Source organism: Thalia democratica, chromosome 1, assembly GCF_965202585.1.
Source record: "Thalia democratica chromosome 1, ktThaDemo2.hap1.1, whole genome shotgun sequence".
Lineage (NCBI taxonomy): Eukaryota > Metazoa > Chordata > Thaliacea > Salpida > Salpidae > Thalia > Thalia democratica.
This window is the reverse complement of record NC_139165.1, coordinates 45,641,693-45,661,460: the sequence shown is the minus strand read 5'-3', so window position 1 is coordinate 45,661,460 and position 19,768 is coordinate 45,641,693. Positions and strand designations below refer to the sequence as shown.

At 26.7% G+C, this 19,768-nt stretch overlaps 1 protein-coding gene across 1 annotated transcript; it reads right to left on the bottom strand.

Annotated features, from left to right (window-relative positions):
- Positions 1-1,460: 1,460 nt before the first annotated feature.
- On the bottom strand, positions 1,461-3,236 carry LOC145832495 (chondroitin sulfate synthase 3-like). Its single transcript, XM_082939816.1, has one exon. The coding sequence runs from the start codon at positions 3,177-3,179 to the stop codon at positions 1,800-1,802; it is 1,380 nt and encodes a 459-aa protein (XP_082795942.1). The 5' UTR covers positions 3,180-3,236; the 3' UTR covers positions 1,461-1,799.
- Between the last annotated feature and the right edge of the window lie 16,532 nt (positions 3,237-19,768).

Sequence of the window (19,768 nt, the reverse complement as noted above, 5' to 3'; positions counted from 1 at the left end):
ACTTATCTGATGGAATACTTCACAAACAAAATTAATGTGATTAGAAAATAAGATTAGATATAATCAGACTAATAATTAATATCAGTTTCAGACCACAAACTATATATATATATATATATATATACATATATTGGTAATCATCGAAAAATTAACAATTGGCAAATTTTAAAACTTTTTCAGTTATAAAAAATTTAAATAATAAAAAAATAAACAAATTTACCTCACATTATCCTGATCTAGCTATTTTTAGAGTTTCAAAGTAGCCGGAATGAGTGGCAACCCAGTAAATTTAACATGAAGCTTGTTAAAGATAACATTTTTTCAAAGATTTGAAAAATAAATTTAATAAAAAGTTCATTTATGTGCAAGTAACAGGCATAAAAGAATAAAAATTGGTGCATAATAAAATAGTAAATATGTATTATCATAATTTAAAATATCAAACTAAAAAAAAAGTAAACAGTTTTCGTTACAGTTACAATAGGATTTCAGAAATTCTTAATGACAATTAAATCTGAGGGGAAAAATTAAAAGCTCTAGTAACTTTAAACAACTAAAACCAAACTTTTAAAAAGTTTAGACGACTTTTCGTTTAGAAAAAATATATTTTCTTTGATATACTAAACAGATCATAACTGTTGTCACATTTAAAAAAGTAGAAGATCTACTAATAAAAATGAATTTATAATGGGTAAAAAGTTATAAGAGATGAAATAAAACTAATAATATACTGTACGAGTAAAAAAAATTTCTATCAAAAAGTTAACACATAAATATGTTTAATTATTATGATAAAATATCAACATGATACTAGAAATTAACTTTTATGCAGTAAAAAGTAATTTCAGAACTAAAAACAATATGAAATTAAGTGTTATAATTAATAAATTCAAAAATAAAAACTGCAAATTGCAAACGGAAAAAGTTAAATTTCAATAGAGAATGTTTAATAGATATCAAAAACAATACAAATTTCGACGAAAAATAAAGTTTTTATTGCAGTGTTCTTAAAAAGCTAGTTGATAATATTAAAGCATTGTAAATAAAAACAAATATAACATATACATGTTCTTTTATAATTAAATAAAAACAAAAAGTGTATAAAATTACTTAGAAAACTTGATAAATCATTTGTCACTTAAAATATAACAGTAAACATCTTTCAACAAAATTCCTTAGTTGTTTGGACCTTCAATTGAAGTTAAATAATTTTTATATTTGTTTAAAGTTGTTCTGAAACTCTGTTATGTTTTTAAATGTTTTTTTATAATTTTTTACTGCTATAACTTTAGCCATTAAATGTTTTTTATTTCAACTTATTCATTTGGTACTTAATTGAATATAAATCAAAAGGTTTAGAGAAATCAAACTTAATTTTTAAATATTAAATGTTTCTTTTTTGGACAAAAAATCGATAATAAATGCAAAATAAACGTTTTATCACTAAGAATGTAAGAGGTATGTTTAAAAAGTGAAGATTACACTAATTTATTAAAAGTATTAACAGTTTTAAAATAAATAAATAAATGTAATAAAAAATAGCTTTAATAAACCAAAAATGTTATGGCACGTAACTAGATTTTAAAAAACTTGGAGTTAATTATACTTAAATAAAAGCTGTAATATAAAGGACATGAATTAATGTAAAATATATAAATAGCATCATTTCTTCAAATTAGGTAATGACAATACCTTTATAATTAAAGCTTTTTATTTTTCAATTCATAAATACTTTATATTAAAAAATATTTTTAGGAAAAAAATACACCTAAAACTATTCATTAAGTCTTAAACCTTGTTCATTTTTCTTTATCTTTAATCTGTTTACGCTTTTCAATATCAGTCAAATACAAAATTCCTAAAGCAGGTTTTGATGCCATACCCATTACTTTTTCGTGGAGGCAAAACTCTTTGTTTTTTGAAGCAAAGTTTTCATTGTAGACACACTTTGTACTAACACTGTGTTTGTAAAGAGCTGGAGAAACTGACCTTATCACTTCAAAACCTTGCTTCATAAACTGCTCATTTAGCAGAAGTCCCAATGACTTTTTAACAGGTGCTGAGTGCACAGTGAACAACTGTGACATCACTGCTTTGATGTCTTGGCCATAAGAGCACGAATAGTCATAGTTGTATGGTAGCCACTGACCAGTGAACTTGTTGTGATCTTCTGTGTTGATATCCTTTGACTTACCAGGTGGCATACCTTTGACAACTAGTTTTGGGTTAAATTGACCAAACGCAACTGGAAAATAAACTGTTTTTTGAGGCTTTAACAATATCCTGCAGTGGTTTATAAGGGGTGTTTTAATAGTTACATCTTCATCTAAAATCATTACAATATCATTTGGTTTCTTAACATACTCATTGACAGCTTCTTTCAATATTACGGATCTATCAAAAATTGATTTTCTTATGAGTACAGTAACATCAAAATTTTCTTTTTGCATTTTAGCAAGTTTTGCATCATTTTGTACTTTCTGAATTTCATTTATATCTCTACTTGTGTCGTCAGTCACTATTATCAATAAAACATGAGATTTAAAGTACACTCCTATTGGAAAATTTTCAACAAACTTTTTTACATTTGGAGAGTTTAAAGTAACAAAAATAAAAACTTTCAGATCTAAATGTTCATTAAAAGTAGTTACAAGAGTACTACTAGATTTTATTGGTAGCAGATAATGTACCAACTCAACCCTAAAACGCTGAGTATGGCTACACTCTACATTAGTGCGTTTCAAATCTAAATCCACTATGTACTGTGTTCCTTGAAGAGCATCATTTTTAATATATCCATTTTGGAATTTAACTAAACTCCATGTAGAGTTAGTTTTCGCATTTATGTACAAAATTGCAACTTGAGATATAGCTTGAATTTCTTCATTCCAAAATTCATTCATAGGCAGCTTAGGCTCATCATTTATTATTTCATATACTGCTTCTTTGGTAAATTGAGTCCATCGAATTACTTCATACATTCCTTTTGGTTTATACATTGTATTAGGAACATCTTTAGGGGGCTTTAAAGGAAATGTTGAGCTTTCTGATTGACAAGAATCATCCAATATAATATCAATTTCTGGAGTTTTTACTACAATAAAACTAATAAGCTTTAAAATACACCCAGCAAAAATAGCAAAACCAGCTCTTTGCCTACTGTAAACTTGTCGAGCCATTATTTGTATTTAGTAGAAGAGATTATCATTAGCTTTATGTACAAATGTGTATAATTAAAATCTATAAAGTACCAGAATACAATATTTTCAGTAAATTATGATATAAAAGAGTCTTAAGTAATAAATAATAAACACATGCTAATTTAATAAATTGTAATTATTGTACATATATTTAATATAATATTTAATATAATTTTTTTTGTCTTAGACAAAACATTGAAAACAATTTTGATTGGTTGTAACTACTTTAGAGTCATTTCCTATAGTTAAGCATTAACAAGAGTCTTTTATTATAGCAAAGTTTATATTTTGTTCTGTTTTAACACTTAAAAATTATCAATAACAAAAAGATCTGAAACACTTCAAGTTTTCAACTTTGAATTATAAACTTAAATTGTATTAATAATTAGTTACTAAACAAATTAAAACTATTTGTAAGGTGTTTAATTATTTTAAAACAAAAAAGTATTATGATAATGGTTATGTTATGTTCTGTCTAAACAAATATTTTATTTTTTAGTTCTGTGCAATTTTATTCTACTGCATTTTCAACAAAATAAGTAACAAGAAAATGAAATTAAAGTAAGCTGAGACTTGAAGAAAATAAACAAAACTATTTTTGTTGATACTATTTCAAAATCCAATTCTTTCAAAAATCTTTATAGACTTTTTGGCTGCATATTTACTCCATCTTTTTAAAATTATATCACCACCATTTGAATACCACACACCAAACGCGTACCCTGCAACTTGAGTAGAGTAGTCTGTTGAAAAATTCCAGCCTAAATCAAAAACTTTATTGGATACCATACCTCCAATGCCTAAAATACTGCATAAAGTAAGTATACTCAACAAACTTATGTTATCTAAAGTTCCTAGCACTGGTAGTCCAAATGGAAAGGTTATTTTTGGCATTACAGACAACTGGTAAGCCATTAAACTACATACAACTCCTGAAGATCCAAAAGTAGGATCATTTATTTCTAAAGCATGTTTCATAGCCAAGCTAAACATATTTGTGAATACAGCTGATGATATAAAAAAAGATATAAACTCTCCACCATGACAAGAATCAAGAATTGTGCAATGTGCATGGTTGTGGTGCTTCCAAATTTCCAACATTCCATATATGGAAGACATGCTTGTTAGAAGATGACCAGGATCCTTGTGACTAAAAGATGACAACAGTGAGCTCATATAACTTGTATTATCATTTTCAATAGAAACAGTGAAATATTGGCTTAAAAATTCTAAATTATCTGGTGCTTGCCATGCAGTGTAGATTAGTATATTTAGCAAGAAAAGAGTATTATAAAAACTTGAAATAGGGCAAATTTCTCTTTTTGTGTTAAGATAGAGTCGGAGACCATTATTATCATCAACAACAAAATTTTTATACACCAACCTTTCTTTGTAGGCAGATGTTATCCCATTTAAAGTGTATATAGCAAGAACTGCAATTGTACTAACGCCTGCGAGCTTCACAAATATATAACTTATATTTTTTAACTCTTCTTTTGATGAATCTACTTCGTAACTGACAGAGATTGGTATAATTTTCGGAACTTTAGAAAACTCATTAATTATTGGGGTGAAGCTTTTAGTTAAAGAACTAGCTAAGGTAGAGAAAAAGCTACTTTGTTCTTCATTTATTTCTTTTAAAAGAGGCTTTGAAAGTAAAGTATGAGACATTTTCTGTCAGTACTGAGTTAATTTATTGATCAGCAAATTTAATTATTCTACTTACACTTTTTGCTTCTAGCTGCGTTCAACTTGAAAAATAAAAACAAAAAAATTAAGTAACATCACATCTAAAATAATATAAAAATTAAACTTTATTTTTTCTCATTATATAACTTTATTAAATATAATTAATCTTTTTTTTAATACAGTCTATTGCTTAACTGCTTGTTTAAAAAGTATTTAAAATAAAACATCATTCTCAAATAAAATAAATTACTAGAAGTATTTTAACAAAATACTTATTGTTTTAACTAGAAATAAGCCAAATTATTAAGGCCATAGGGGGGGTCTACTTTGTTTTTTACAACTTGATCTTATTTTGTAGAATTTAATCTGAGCTATCAGACACTTTTAACCGCTTAAAAAAACTCCAAGTAATTTTTGAGATATAAGCGATCAAAGAAAGGGCGTTCAATAGGTTCCTTATGGAAGGCAAAAACTAAAAATGCGAAAAAAGACTATTTCATTAAAAATCTATCTCCTCCTTAATTTTTTGAGTAATCTTTCTCAAATTTTTACAGAATGTGTATCATTAAACTTTAAAGAGATCTATTGTAGAAATTTTTTTAATTTTGAGTTAAAAAAAAATTATTGTCAAAAAACTACCCTTTTTTTTAGTTTTTTGTAAATAAAATTTTTATTTTTCAAAATTTCAAAAATTCCAACATTCAGATTCTTTAAAATATTAAAAGGAACATTTCCTGAAAATTTGAAGTCTCTAGGTCAAAAAATGAAGGAGGAGATAGGTTTTTAGTGAATTTTAAAATTTCCGAGAAAATTGACCTTGAAAAATTTGCGGTCCATACGTTTATATTGGACAATTTTTACAAAAAGTTTAATATCTCAAAAGTTAAATGATATTTTTGAATTCTATAAAAACTGGCTTATAGTTTGTACTTTAAGCTTTCATATAAAAGCCAAAGTTAATTTTAGTAAAAAAAAATGTTGGACCCCCCCCCCCTATGGCCTTAAGGAATTTATTTTTGATAAAATCTAAAGGAAACAATACTATACAAACTAGTTGCATTGCTTTGCTCTTTTTTCTTTTGAAAAACTTTTATTTAACCATTATGTATAAATAAACAAACTTATAAATAAACATTTTTATTTACTTTAAGTAGTGTGCCAAAAGTTTTTGAGAAAATTCTTTCAAGTTTTAAAAAGTACAAGTTTTTGTGTCTATTTTTAGTAAAAAATGTAGTTTAAGGTAAAACATTTTTATTAGTATAACAACATTTAAAAGCTACTTTAAGTGTGTTCCTAAATAAAAGCAAATTTTAATAATAACAAAAAAAAACTATATGACAGAATTTTTGTGTGAAATTGAAATTTTTATTACATTACATGAAAAAGTTCTTTAAAATTCCATGTTTTTCAGGATTTCAGTTTTTTTGGTAACCCTGTTTAAAACAACTAACAATCAACTTACAAAAACTTTATTTTAAACATCTGCAATAGCATGTTGTAGATGTGTAGTCTAAATAGGTGACCACAATCAGGGTTGCCACTTTTTAAGTCAAAAAAAACTGTTCTGAGTGACTTTCAACTGTCCTTAGTCTTGTGTTTGTTCAACTTGAAAAAAATTTAACTTTTCAAAATTAATAAAAACAAATTCTTAAGCTGATAATAAAATATCAAAATATTGAAACTAAACCAACTAAATCTCATTCAAATATTGAAACTTTTAAAACGTTTAAGACCAGGGACCTATTTACTAAAGAGCTTTATTGAATAATCTTTAACACATTTCAAAACAGTGCTCAATTTTTTTAAGACCAGTTATTTTATTTACTTATCAAGTTAGATTTTGAGTCAAAAAACTGTCCTGGGTGACCAAAAACTGTCCTGAGTAATCCTGAGTTTTTTCAATTCTTCTATATTTTTGTTTTCAAAAATTCATGTTTTTAAACTGAATTGGTTATAAAATAACAAAATATTAAAACTAAATTTCATTCACAATCTAAAAAACACATTTCCTAAGATTATTAAAAACACTTGAAACTATCATGAGACAGCCTTAGTTTAAAATTATAACTCAAAATGTTCTGAGTTATTTTGAGCTGTCCTGAGTGATCCTGAGATTTTCAAAATATCCTGATTTATCTTGAGTGTGTTGCAACCATTCTTATTTTTATATTCTAATTTGTCTACAAAAATCTCTATCCAAACAGCACAGCCAAAGGTCTTTTTTTTTTCCAAGAAAACTGCACAACTAACATTTCCTTTATCAAAAGAGGACAGTGTACTTTCCAAAAACTATGATAGGGATAAAGTAGTAAGGTGTCCCTCCTTTAACTCAATCAAAGAAGTATTTTGGATAAGGAGCTTAGTAAGAAATTTGTATAAACAACTATATACAACTTATTTTATTAGTATTGTTTGTATTTAAAAAAATGGAGTTTGGATGGTAGTTGCATAGAAATTTTAATTATGGGTATTACTTTAGCTAATTTAAAACATTTAAGGGATTTTATTTTGTTAAGTTCTTGATTAACTACTTTATTTATAACCGGAGCTGTATGTTAGTTTACCTTTTTTAAAAATTTTGATAGAAATATTATCTACACTACTAGCTTTATCTGAAACTAAACTTTTTATGATACAAATCAATTCATTTTAATGTAAATCAAGCAATAAAAAAATATTATAGAAATGTTTTGGGCTGAAAGAAAGAAAGAAAAATGTGAACGCTCACAACTAAGGTCAATGGATTGGTGTGGAGAAAGACCTTTCGGTCATCAAGCTGCACACCATTTACTTGTAACTATTCTTTGAGCTAACTTTAAAACAATAATGAAAAAATTAAAACAAAAACTTAATAAGTAACTGTATATACAATTTTTTTTTTTTTTTTTAAGTTTAAAAATGGTAAGCACCCTTTTTTAACCCATTACTGCCAATATTGACCATGGAAACCATAGTCTACCATGGGCTCCACACCGTCTCCTCCCCTAGATTTCTATTTTTATGATCATGTACATTCACATTTTTCTTGTTGCCCTTTCTACAAGAGCAACCACAAAAAAATGCAACAAATATCTCAAAATTGAATAAATAGGGAGAGTTAGTAATGTCAGTATATATAAAATATTCAGTAATGTCATAAAACTGAAAGAGCGCCATGTATTTTAAATAAGTGTCTTTAAATTTCTAGTATATGTGTTTGTAGGTAAATAAAAATAGAGCAAAAAAAAAAACTTTGTCTAACTGTTTTATAGATTTGTAAACACTTCAGTTTTAAACAATAAAATCTAGCACAAATAATTGATAGAATTTGTTTAAACTAATTAATATAAAATCACTTCTAACAATAAACAGCTAAATTTAAAAACAAAATAATAAAACTTCACAAATATTCTGAAAAAAATAAAGTAATAATAAAAGTATTTAATTGAGTTAAATAAACTGTTTGTAAACCTAAAACTAATTTTTAACAAATAAAATTAAATAACCAGAATGTCTAAAAAATATGAAGTTTTTACTTCTAAATTTAAAATCTCCATCTTCTCAAACAAATTAACAATTAATATATAGTAAACAAATAACTACAAAATAGAGTTACAAAAGAAAAATAATACATCTACTCGTTTAATCACACTGTCAATGAGGACAAAACAATACTATCAAATTTCATGTACAAGAAACAAATTAAAAAAGTATATATAATAAATAAAATAATAAAACTAATAAAATCAAACTATACCAATCCAGCTCTACCTTCACCCAGTTTATAAGACCAACAGCAATCAGCCCAGAAGAAAAGATTAAGACAAACACCAATACTAAGATATAAGTTTAACTGTTGGTAAAGATTAAGCTTGATATTTTTCTGATTGTCTTTTAAGTAAGTTTTCTCTCATTCCATATTGAAATGCTCCAAGATAGCTCTGATCTATTAAATTTCTAGGCAATTCTTCCCATAGTTTAGAACCAAGGTAGGATAATGTTTTAAGACCAAAGAGACTATTTACTCTGGAAAAAAAATAGTTTGTTTCGGCAAATCTTGTTAGATGATTATGCATTTTATTAACTTTTGTAAAGTAAGGCTTAAAGTTAACTGGCAAAGTATCTTTTTTAAATTTGTGCATAAAAACTCCTACCTCATACTTAAACATATTTTTAACATCTAATATTTTCTTTTCTATTTTTATACTTTTAACACTTTCATTCCAACCTTTGGAATGAATGCATCTTAATGCTCTATTAATGAGTTTATCAATCTCAGTAATTTTAGTTTTACTTGCCCTACCCCAACACAACAAACCATATCTTACATGACTCATCAGAAGAGAATTAAAGATGTAGTATAAGGAATTTTGATTTAAAAAGTACCTTGTTTTGTATAAAATACCTATTGTTTTCAATAGCTTTGTTTTTACTGCTTCAATATGGTCAGACCAATTGAGGTTACTATCAATTGTAAAACCAAGATACTTATAATTTTCTACCTTTAATATGGATGTATTACCTATTTTTATTTGTAAACTTGTGTTTTTCCAAACTTTTGTTTTACCAGAGTGAAATAGCATGTACCTTGTTTTATCAGTATTTAGTTTAAGCCTATTATCCTTTAACCATTTTGATACATTATCTAGTTCTGAATTAAGGTATGCAGTGTCTGTTTTGTAATTGTCTTTTTTAAATGTGGTATATAATAATGTATCGTCTGCAAAATTTAGTACATTTAGACTGGTGTTGTTTTGAAGATCATTTATATATACCAAAAACAATAATGGTCCTAAAACAGAACCCTGTGGCACTCCTACTTCTACACCCTCCCAATCTGATTCATGCCCTCCAAAATTAACAAATTGCTTTCTTTCTGTTAAATATGATTTTATTAAATTATGCATTTTTCCATTTATTCCAATATATTCTAATTTGTCTAACAAAATCTTTCTATCCACACAGTCAAAGGCCTTGCTCAAATCTAATAAAACAGCACAAACTGCATTTCCCTTATCAAAGGAGGACAATGTACTTTCCACAAACTCTGAAAGAGCTAAGGTAGTAGAGTGTCCCTCCCTAAAGCCAAACTGAGAAGAATTTAAGATATTGAACTTTGTAAAAAACTTGTATAAGCGACTATATATGGCTTTTTCTATAATTTTGTTAATATTTGATAAAAGTGAAATCGGTCGATAGTTTCCTGGAAGTGTTTTTGAACCTGATTTAAATATAGGCATAACTTTAGCTAATTTTAAACAATTTGGGTAATTACCTTCATGAAATGCTTGATTGGTTAGTTCACTAATAACTGGAGCTATATGATAATTTATTTTTTTAAAGATTTTAATAGAAATATTATCTACACCACTAGCTTTATCTGAACTTAAACTTTTTATAATACTTATTATTTCATTTTCATGTACATCAAACCAGACAAAACTGTTATAGTGGTTTTTTGGGCTATTAATAGAAGACTTTGGATGAATTTCCTGTTTTAAATAAGTTTGTTTTCCAATATTGGCAAAATGAAGGTTCAAGTTATTTACAATTTCATCTGAATTAACAAAAGATTTTTCATTTATTTCAAGTTTATGAGGAAAAATATGTTTTTTTTTCTGTCTGCTTGTAATATTATTAATTACCTTCCAAGTCTCTGCTGAATCTTTATTACAGCTTTGAAGTCTAATTTCAAAATACTTTTTTTTCAAAATTTTAATTTTTGTTAACTTGTTTCTGTAAACTTTATATTCTTTTACTTGGTGCATGTTACTAAAGTTACTTCTGCATAGTATTTTGTAAAGGTTGTTTTTATGCCTAATAGATTTAAGAATACCTTTTGTAATCCAGGGTTTTGACTTGAGTTTTAATTGAGATTTTGAAAATTTTTTCATAGGAATATTTTTATCACTTATCTCTTTGATTTTATCTATAAAGCATTCAAACTTTGAATGTATTGAGTCTTTAGAGTTGATAATTTTATATATTTGAAATTTATTAAGAATTTTGGAAGTATCAATCATTAGTTTTTGAGTTACAATTTTAGAAAAATCTTGGCAAAATTTAATTTTAGAATTTATATTAGTCTTACTTTGGTTATAATATTTTAGTTTTACATAGAGTGGGAAATGATCAGAAATATCTGATAAAAGTACTTTTGAGTCTAGAATTTTTTGCGGGTTGGAGTAGTAAAAATGATCAATCAATGTCCCTCCCAGTTTACTAACTCTGGTTGGAACATTAATGACATTAGTAAGACCATAGCTACAAATTTCATCATAATAGTTTTTAATTGATTGTTCCTTATCTTTTTTGAGTAAGTTAATGTTAATATCCCCAAATATGCAGATATCTTTATTTTGTAATGTAATATTTGATAAAAAGTCTGAAAATTGTTTCGTAAATTCTGTAACTGAGGTCCCTGGATGGCGATAAATTAACCCTACTAATATTTTTTTACTATTTACTCCCACTGATAATTCTACCCAAATTGATTCGTAATTAGCACTATGGAAAATGAGATCACTTCTTAATGTATATGTCATAGAGTTGTTAATATATATTCCAACTCCTCCTGCTTTTGAAAAAGAATTTGTATAATGGAATGAGTATTTGTTTAACATTATCAAATCAAGTATATTGTTATTTAATTTGCTGCTATAAAAAGAGTTAACTGTATAACTTTCATTAATTACATAATTAAGATAGATTTTCTGCTTGGAATAATTTGTAATTAACTAACTAAACTATTTAATTAGTTAATTACAAATGGTTAGTTAACTATTTAAAATAGTAAAATTAAATTAGAATGTAATTATTAGAATTGTTATATTTTATTCTATTAAATTTACAAGTTAAGGAATAAATTAGGAACTTTTTTCCTGTCTGTTGTTTCAGCTAACAGCTTCCCTTTTTAAAGTGTTATTTTTGGTCAGTTCTGTATTAAACAATAAACTACATTTTAAGTTGTAGATAAGCATTTTCATTTCTCACGAATAAGCATGGTGAAAGAAAACTTACGTTTTTGAATTATAAATAAGATACTCAAAAGTGATTTAAACCAGGGATGACTCATTCATGATAAGCAAACTCATACATTATAAGCAAATGTATTTATGATAAATAGTTAAACAGTAATTACTTAGTAATAAAAACAAAAAAATTAAAAGTTTAAGTTTCTATCATATATCGATTTTACCCGAAATTTTATTAAAACAGTATAATCAGAAAAACCATCGGCGAAAGTCTGCAGAGCAGAAGCCTGGCTGGACTTTCGTTTGCCGTGAGACAAGCTCAAATTTAACAAAAGGGTTGATCATACCAATTCGATCATCAGACCACAAGTTTCGGTAGAAAAACAGAATAAGGTTATATTTTTAAAACTTTTTAAACAAAAATATATGTTTATATTAGAATTTTATGAGTTTATGAAAAATTGATAAGTCGTATTTGCATAACTTTATTGAATTAAGTGTTTTTTTTTAACCTATTCAAAGTTTTAAATTAAGACGATAAGGTATTTGTTCTGAAGACTACAGAAAACAATAACCTTGATGTATGACTCGACTCGACAACCAAAAGCTTTTTCGTATACCAGGTTCTTAGACCATTTTTTTTGAGCTGTTTTATGTTAAAAAACCCTTATTGCATTTATCCTAAACAGCTCCGCTAAAGTAATCAATAACTAACTTAATCTCTTTTTTTTTGCTGCAATGAAAAGAAGCAGTCTCAAACTCTTCTCTTTGCAAACATAAACATTTACTAATTCAATTAAGTAAGTTACACATCGTTTACATTTATCTGTCAAGAAATTGTACTTTGATTAAATTATATGTTACACAAAAATAAATAAGATCTATGTCTTAAACAATAAATCTTTGGTTACACGCATACATGCCTTAACTTTCGGCTTTTTACCCTGAAATTGTTTTATTATATTTTTCGGACACTTTAAGTTTTTCGATCATAAAGGTACAATGATTGCGCTGCGCAATCACAAGACTGTATACTTTGAAATGATAAAGAGTAAAAAATCTAAACTTTTAGTTCCCAACATCTGTTTACTGACGCTAAAATTAAAAATACAATTACGTTATTACTGCACTGACCAAAATGAACCAACAACTAAATGCTGTCAATAGTTTTTGTTGTGTTTTTTTGTTCTTTTATTGTAGCAATATTTTTTTTTGTTTAAGTAGCTTTTAACATTATACATAAGTCTTTTTTTTTAATACTAACTTTTAACATTGCCAAAAGTTTGTACTGAAGCAGTTCTGCTCTTTTTTTTTATAAAGGGTTATTAGGGTGTAGCTCACTAAAGTGATTAGGGTGGCCAGAAATCCCCTAGCTTACAACAAATAACATTTATTTTGGGTAGATCTACCATACAACTAGATACAGCAAAGTTTTCAAAGAAGCATGGTAGAAGTAGACTTATGGTACTTTGAAAGTTCATTTAAAACCAAAAAGTTATAAAACTTTTGAATATTGCTGTAGAAAAAATTATAAAATTGTAAATTTTTAAAGCTTATAAATAACTGTAAAAATGAGATATGTGAGAATAATATTTTTTTGTAAGATAAACAATTTTTTTGGTAAAGCAAAATTTTGACAGGGATTTAATCAGAATAAGATAAGTTAAATGATTTTTATTGTTACTGTTAATCTAAGTTTGTATAATAAAACTCTTGTAACATAAATTTAACTGCTCGTTGTAAGGTTTTTAAGTATTGCTTTCTAACTTTTAAATAAGACTCAAAATAAATAAATATACAATGTATAAGTTTTAAAAAAGTAATCTCATATTAGTATAAAAAGTTTACAAGTAGCAGAAACAAAAGTATTTTAGTCCAACTATTTATAAACGGTTATATTACATAAACACGTCAAACGTTACGGGTAACTAAACAATGTAATTAAAGCTAGATAATTTTTCACAATTCCATTAGAAAGCTCTAAGTCAAGGTTAGTAATTTAAAGTTTTTATGTGGTTAGTTTCGAGTTATAAAATTTGATGATATTATTCTTAACTGTCCTGGATATGACCTTTATCTGTATCCAAGTGGCGTACGACAACGGCTTAATAAGGAAAAAAAATTCGTACACTAGGTCCTGCACCAAGTATTTTGAGTTTTTTTTCGTCGTTCAATAAACAGTGTATAAGCTGAACATATAACTTTAAAATTTTGAACAAATTAATTAATACTTAGTGAAAAAATAAACGAGATAAAACCTAAAAAAAAAAGTTTCTTGTTTAGTCAATATAAAGTAACGTGTCCTGGACAAAACCTTAAAAGGTATCCGTGGTGTGCGACTCGATAACCGAAAGGTTCTTTGTGCACTAGGTCTTAGAACAAATTTTTGAGCGTCTTTCTTGTCGTTTAATAAACTATACATTTAACTTTTACTTTTTACAAACTATCAACTTAATAACTGCTTTCCTATGTATTTTATCGATTTCAATTTTAGTAAGGTTACAAAAAAGCGTTTAAATAGACTGTTGATTTATAAGTACTTTTTTGAAGTATAAGATCTAGGAGAGAACGATGTTATTATAACAATTGTTACTGTTTAAACATTTTACTATTCGTTCTAAACTCAACAACAAGTCTCACAAACTTTGTTAACATAGGAGACAGATTTAAAAAAAAGTATTATTTGTATTTTAGTTACAAAAAATGGTAAACCTTTTTTAAGGTTATCAATTAAAGAAAAATTTTTTTTTAAATACTGACTAAAACAAAAAGTTAAAAATACTGACTCGATAACCGAAAGGTTTTTTCGTACACCAAGTCTTGGACAAAACTTTTTAAGCACTTTTTTGTCGTTTAATAAACACTTATATTATTCAAACAAAGTTCTATTAATAATTGTTGTAACAATTATAAATTAATTTTACAAAATGATTTTTTTTTTTTGCACATAATTTCTTAATTACTATTTATTTTTTTTGAATTAATTTTAAGTTAAAACTTTCACTTTTAAAGTACTCATTAAAAAACAATTGATTATAGTAAACTTCAATAGTTTATTATTTTAACAACTTTTCAAAGATTGTTAGAAAATAAAACGACTACAGTAAGACTGAAGTTTTGAAATTATTATATTTAATACAGATTTTCTGTTGGTTCTTTAAAAAACTTAAGTCTCTGTGTTTTATTAAAGTATTTTAACACTATATAGTTTATTCTTTTTTTTTTTTGAAGTTAGCTCTTCTTTAAAGAGTAAAATAAACTTAAAAGAAACATGTTTTTAAAGACAATTCACTATAGTAACTCTAAATCAAGTGTTTCTACAACTGATTTTAAATACTTTCTATGCTTGTTTTAATAATATATTAAAATTATTCTACGTAAGAACTTTTTCGATCCCTCACAGTGGTGCCTAGTTTTAACGCTATTTAATAATTGTTATAATTTACAAATAAAAATATTTTAAAACTAGTGCGTTAGTTACTTAAAACTTTTTAATCAAAAAACCATAATGCATTTAAAACAAAATGAAGTTGAGGGAGCAGTATTTGACTTTTTTTTCTTATTTTTCTGTACGTGTTTAAATTATAACATATTTGTTTTATTAGATTACACCTAAAACTTTACTTTCCTGAATCGTTAAGAAGATTTTTTAAACATTTGTTAGTAAAGTAGAAGACGATTCTATCGTACACTCATAGACGATACTTGTCCAGTGGGACAAGACCTGTCACGGAGTGCAAAGCATTGCGGGTCAATAGGCCGGGGCTCGACGCCTTGGTCTCGCAGTCGGTTACTGACTTGTCTTGTAAAGTTAAGCTCACTCTCATTACTATTACTGGCCATGATTGAAATTATTTAGGGGATAGGGGTGCTAAAGCGACACTATTGAATTGCTCTGATGATATTATTTAAACAGGGTATAGGGGTGCTAAGCCACACTATTGAACTACCAGTATCAAATTGATGTAATTTAGTTTGATAGAAAAATGTTAACCAGTGAGATAGACTGCTTGCATATTATCTACTAAAATCACAATGATTTACACTTATGGATAATGGTAGCAAAACTAAAATTTATTTAATTATAGAACTAACCAAATATAAATTAACTAACGGTTGGCTATTAGAATATTTTACTCAATATTATTTATATATAGAAAATCACAATGTATAAACAAATCAAAGAATTTATTATAACACGAAATTTACTGCAAAAACAATACCAAAACAATATTAAATATACTCACGGCGTTTTATAGTCCACTTCTATGTAAAATTCTATCAAAAAATCCAATCTAAAAACTCCAAAAAGCAAAATCCACTATCCAACTTTTGTTTGTTTGGCGGCAAGACAATATAAAAACCCCCTAATGTTTGCAATATTGAAAAGTTTATTTTATTTAGCCAGAGGCGTTACAATTCAATGCATCGGTTCTTAACCTTTTTTTCATCTTTACTCTTTTTTGAAGTTAATTACTAAATTTACCCGCAATATACAAAACACTGTTTAGTTTTGAAAAAAAAAACTAGAATTTTGAACTTTAAGCTTATTTAATAAAAAAAGCGTAAAACTTAAAGAGTTTGTTTAAGTTAAAATAACATTACAGTTATACACAAACTTATTAATTAAAAATTAAAATAAAAAATATTAATTTAAATAACTTGCAATAAAAAAAAATTACCTCCAAGTTTTGCAATTTTATATAGTATTTTTTTAATAAGTTTGGACGGACTATGACTCTCGGTTTGATTTTCCAATTAATATCTAACTTATTATTTTAAATATATAAACAAAAAATATAATTGCAAATAAATAGAATAGGATCTCGGACAACAATTTATTTTATAAGCCATCACGTTTAATGGTCGTAAAACTCGTAACTAATTTCATGAAATAAAAAAAAGCATTAGCGAACGTTTAATAGAGCCTAACCCTGGTCTTAAATGTGCCGTGCGACAAGCTTGAGATACCATTATATTTTATCAAATCACTTTGATCATCAGACCACAAGCTTGATTTTGACTAAGACCCTGGTTTTGTTTTTATTAAAACTCGTAATGGTAGTAAATCATGATAAACCGTTTGTAATTTGACAACTGCAGGTCTATAGGTTGCGACTGACGGGGTTCGATAAAAAACGAAACTACGGTCTCAGTATATTAAAAGCGTGTAGTTTGATGATCCAAGTAATATGATAGAGCTTTTATGTTAACCTTATTCTATGTAGAATATAGTTAAATTATTTTGAATTACTAAATAAATCTGATAAGTTGTTGGGAATTGAATTAACTTTATAAACATTGTTTCAGTTTTTAAAAAAGTTGTGTTAGTTTTTAAAATATAAAGAAAATTACTTTCATAGCTTTTCCTTATGAAGCTTTAGTATGCTTTTTGTAACTTTTCTTTTACTTCTTTTATGTATTGATAACCCTGTAAATTTCAAACTAAAAGCTAAAATACCCTAAGCTAAGCCTTGCTGAGTTTTTATTTGCTAGGTATACTTGAGAGATAATTAAATCAAAAATAAATTAGCAAAAAAAACTACTAATTTCAAAACTTTTCAAAATAGTTTAAGTACCTAGTGAGATGATTCTATTGTTAAATACCTCAAAAAATGGGTTATGCTAAAAGTACTTAGTTATTTCACTGAAGGCTATAAGTAGATTGATGTAGGCTTTTTTCTTAACCAGGATACATTGAAAAAAAGAGGGCTCACAACACAACTATGGTCAACAAATTGATGTTGAGAAAGACTCTGTCATCTAGTTACACACTGTTTTCTTGGTTAAAACTGTTTTGAGCTGCATTAACTTTTGTAATATTAAATATATATACGTTTTTTTAAGGTAGAGAAACATCAGAACTCACTCTCCCCTCTGCAACAATAAATGTTTTATGAAGGTCAAGCGAGTGAGTTTGAGTTCATCATGTGTTATTCCACCTGCCCTAGCTTTAAATTTATCAAGAAAAGAATTACAACTTAGTTAAAAATAAAACTATATCTATCTCTAAACAAATAAAACGCAGAACTTTTATTTTTAACTAACCAAAATAAAAACAAAAACTAATCCTAACCGTTAATTAAAAAAAACTGGTAACAAGTCATTTAGCAAAAACAAGGTTAAAATTTCAACACCAAAAACCACAAAGTGTGGGAAATCATGAAGCTCAAATCCCTAAGTAAATATCCACTGATGCTACAACAAAAAACACATCAACAATCCAATCATGTGATCACGGCCACGAATGTGAACTCACAATCAGCTGTTGCAAACTCAAATAAACCAATATCTAATTGAAAGTTTTAAGTTTTGTAAAAAAACAAGATTAAAGAAATACTGTAAGTATGAAAAAAGAGATACTGTTTTTATTTGAAAAAAATAAAATAAATAAAGTAACAAGTGTTATATAAATAAAACTTTTTTTTTTATGGTAAAAAAACATCAGTCTCAAATTCTACCCCTTGCAACGATAAACGTTTTTTGGGGACTCAGATTTAATTAAGATTAAATTAATTTGACATAAGAGTAAAAAAAGTATTAACTATGATATAATTTTACTTCTAATTTCTAACAAAATAAAAATTAAATAAATAAAATGAACTATCCTAAATCTAACACTGTAACAAAAAGATAAAAAATAAAATAAATTAACAATAAATATAATTTATTTCAATAATTTATAACAATCACTCTTTTATCACCAGGACATTTATAAAATAAAAGACTAACATCACAATCTGATGCCCATATAGTTTGAATCAAATTTCAACACAAACAAAACATACATGCAGAAGCACTCTAAATCTACTCCTTGTAGTTATTTAACAAAAAGTTTTTATAACTTAATTTAAAACAATCTTTTTTTAAAGTTTTTAAAAGTTTCAGGGGCACTAGACCAAAACTTGGGACCCAAGTACCTAAAGCAGTTTAGGCCAAGTCTCGTTCTAGGTCTTTCAGTTATTAAACTAGTTTTCTTTGAAAACCTTGTGTTGTTTAAGTGAACAGAGCTAGCAAGTGTAGATCTATTGTGCTCTACATTGAACCTTGTTATAGTATTTCGCACAAACTTACACATTTGCAATTTATACACATCATTTAACTTTAGCACATCTGTTTTTTTAAACAGAGGGTTTGTTGTGGTCAAGGCAGGCACACGACAAACATACCTGATTACTCTTTTTTGCTTACAAACAATTGGTTTTAAGTAACAGTCAGCAGCACAACCCCAGGCAGATATACAATATTGGTCGTGCAGATAAAACAAACTATAATAGTATAATATACCATTTTAAGTGTAATTGTGTTTAAATAAGATCTCAATTTTGACAAAACATAACAACTCCAATACAATTTTGATTTCAGCAAACTCAAATGTTTTTTTTTACAATTCAGCTTGTCATCCAAAACCACACCCACGTATTTTATACTATCAGTATCACTCTGCTCAATAAAAAACCATTAATCTTAACACTAAATTCACAAATTTTTGAATGTTATATTGAAAAGCAAAAAATTTATTAGCATGCAACCATTTATCAACTTTAATCAATTCCTTAAATAACTTCATTTAGTTAGATACTCACGATCACTATGTTGGTAGCTTAAGCAGGCATCATGGCAAACAATTTCATATTTATTTGAAGATTATCTATATTGTTCTGGACAAGGCATTAAAAGGTACTCAAGTGGTGTGGAACTTGACAACTGAAAGGTTTTTTTGTGCATCATGCCCTAGCACCAAATATTTTGAATGATTTTATTTTTGTCGTTCAATAAACAATATATATAAAAAAACTAACAAGCTTGGTTACTATAAAGTATATTGTTTGTTGAATGAGAAAGAAAAGCGCTCAAACTATTTTGTCCTAGAGTCTGGTGTACAAAAAAACTTTTGGTTATTGAATTGTACACCACTTGAATACA

Excerpts from the sequence above, each read along its gene's own strand:
- LOC145832495 (XM_082939816.1), bottom strand. The coding sequence starts at position 3,179 with ATGGCTCGACAAGTTTACAGTAGGCAAAGAGCTGGTTTTGCTATTTTT.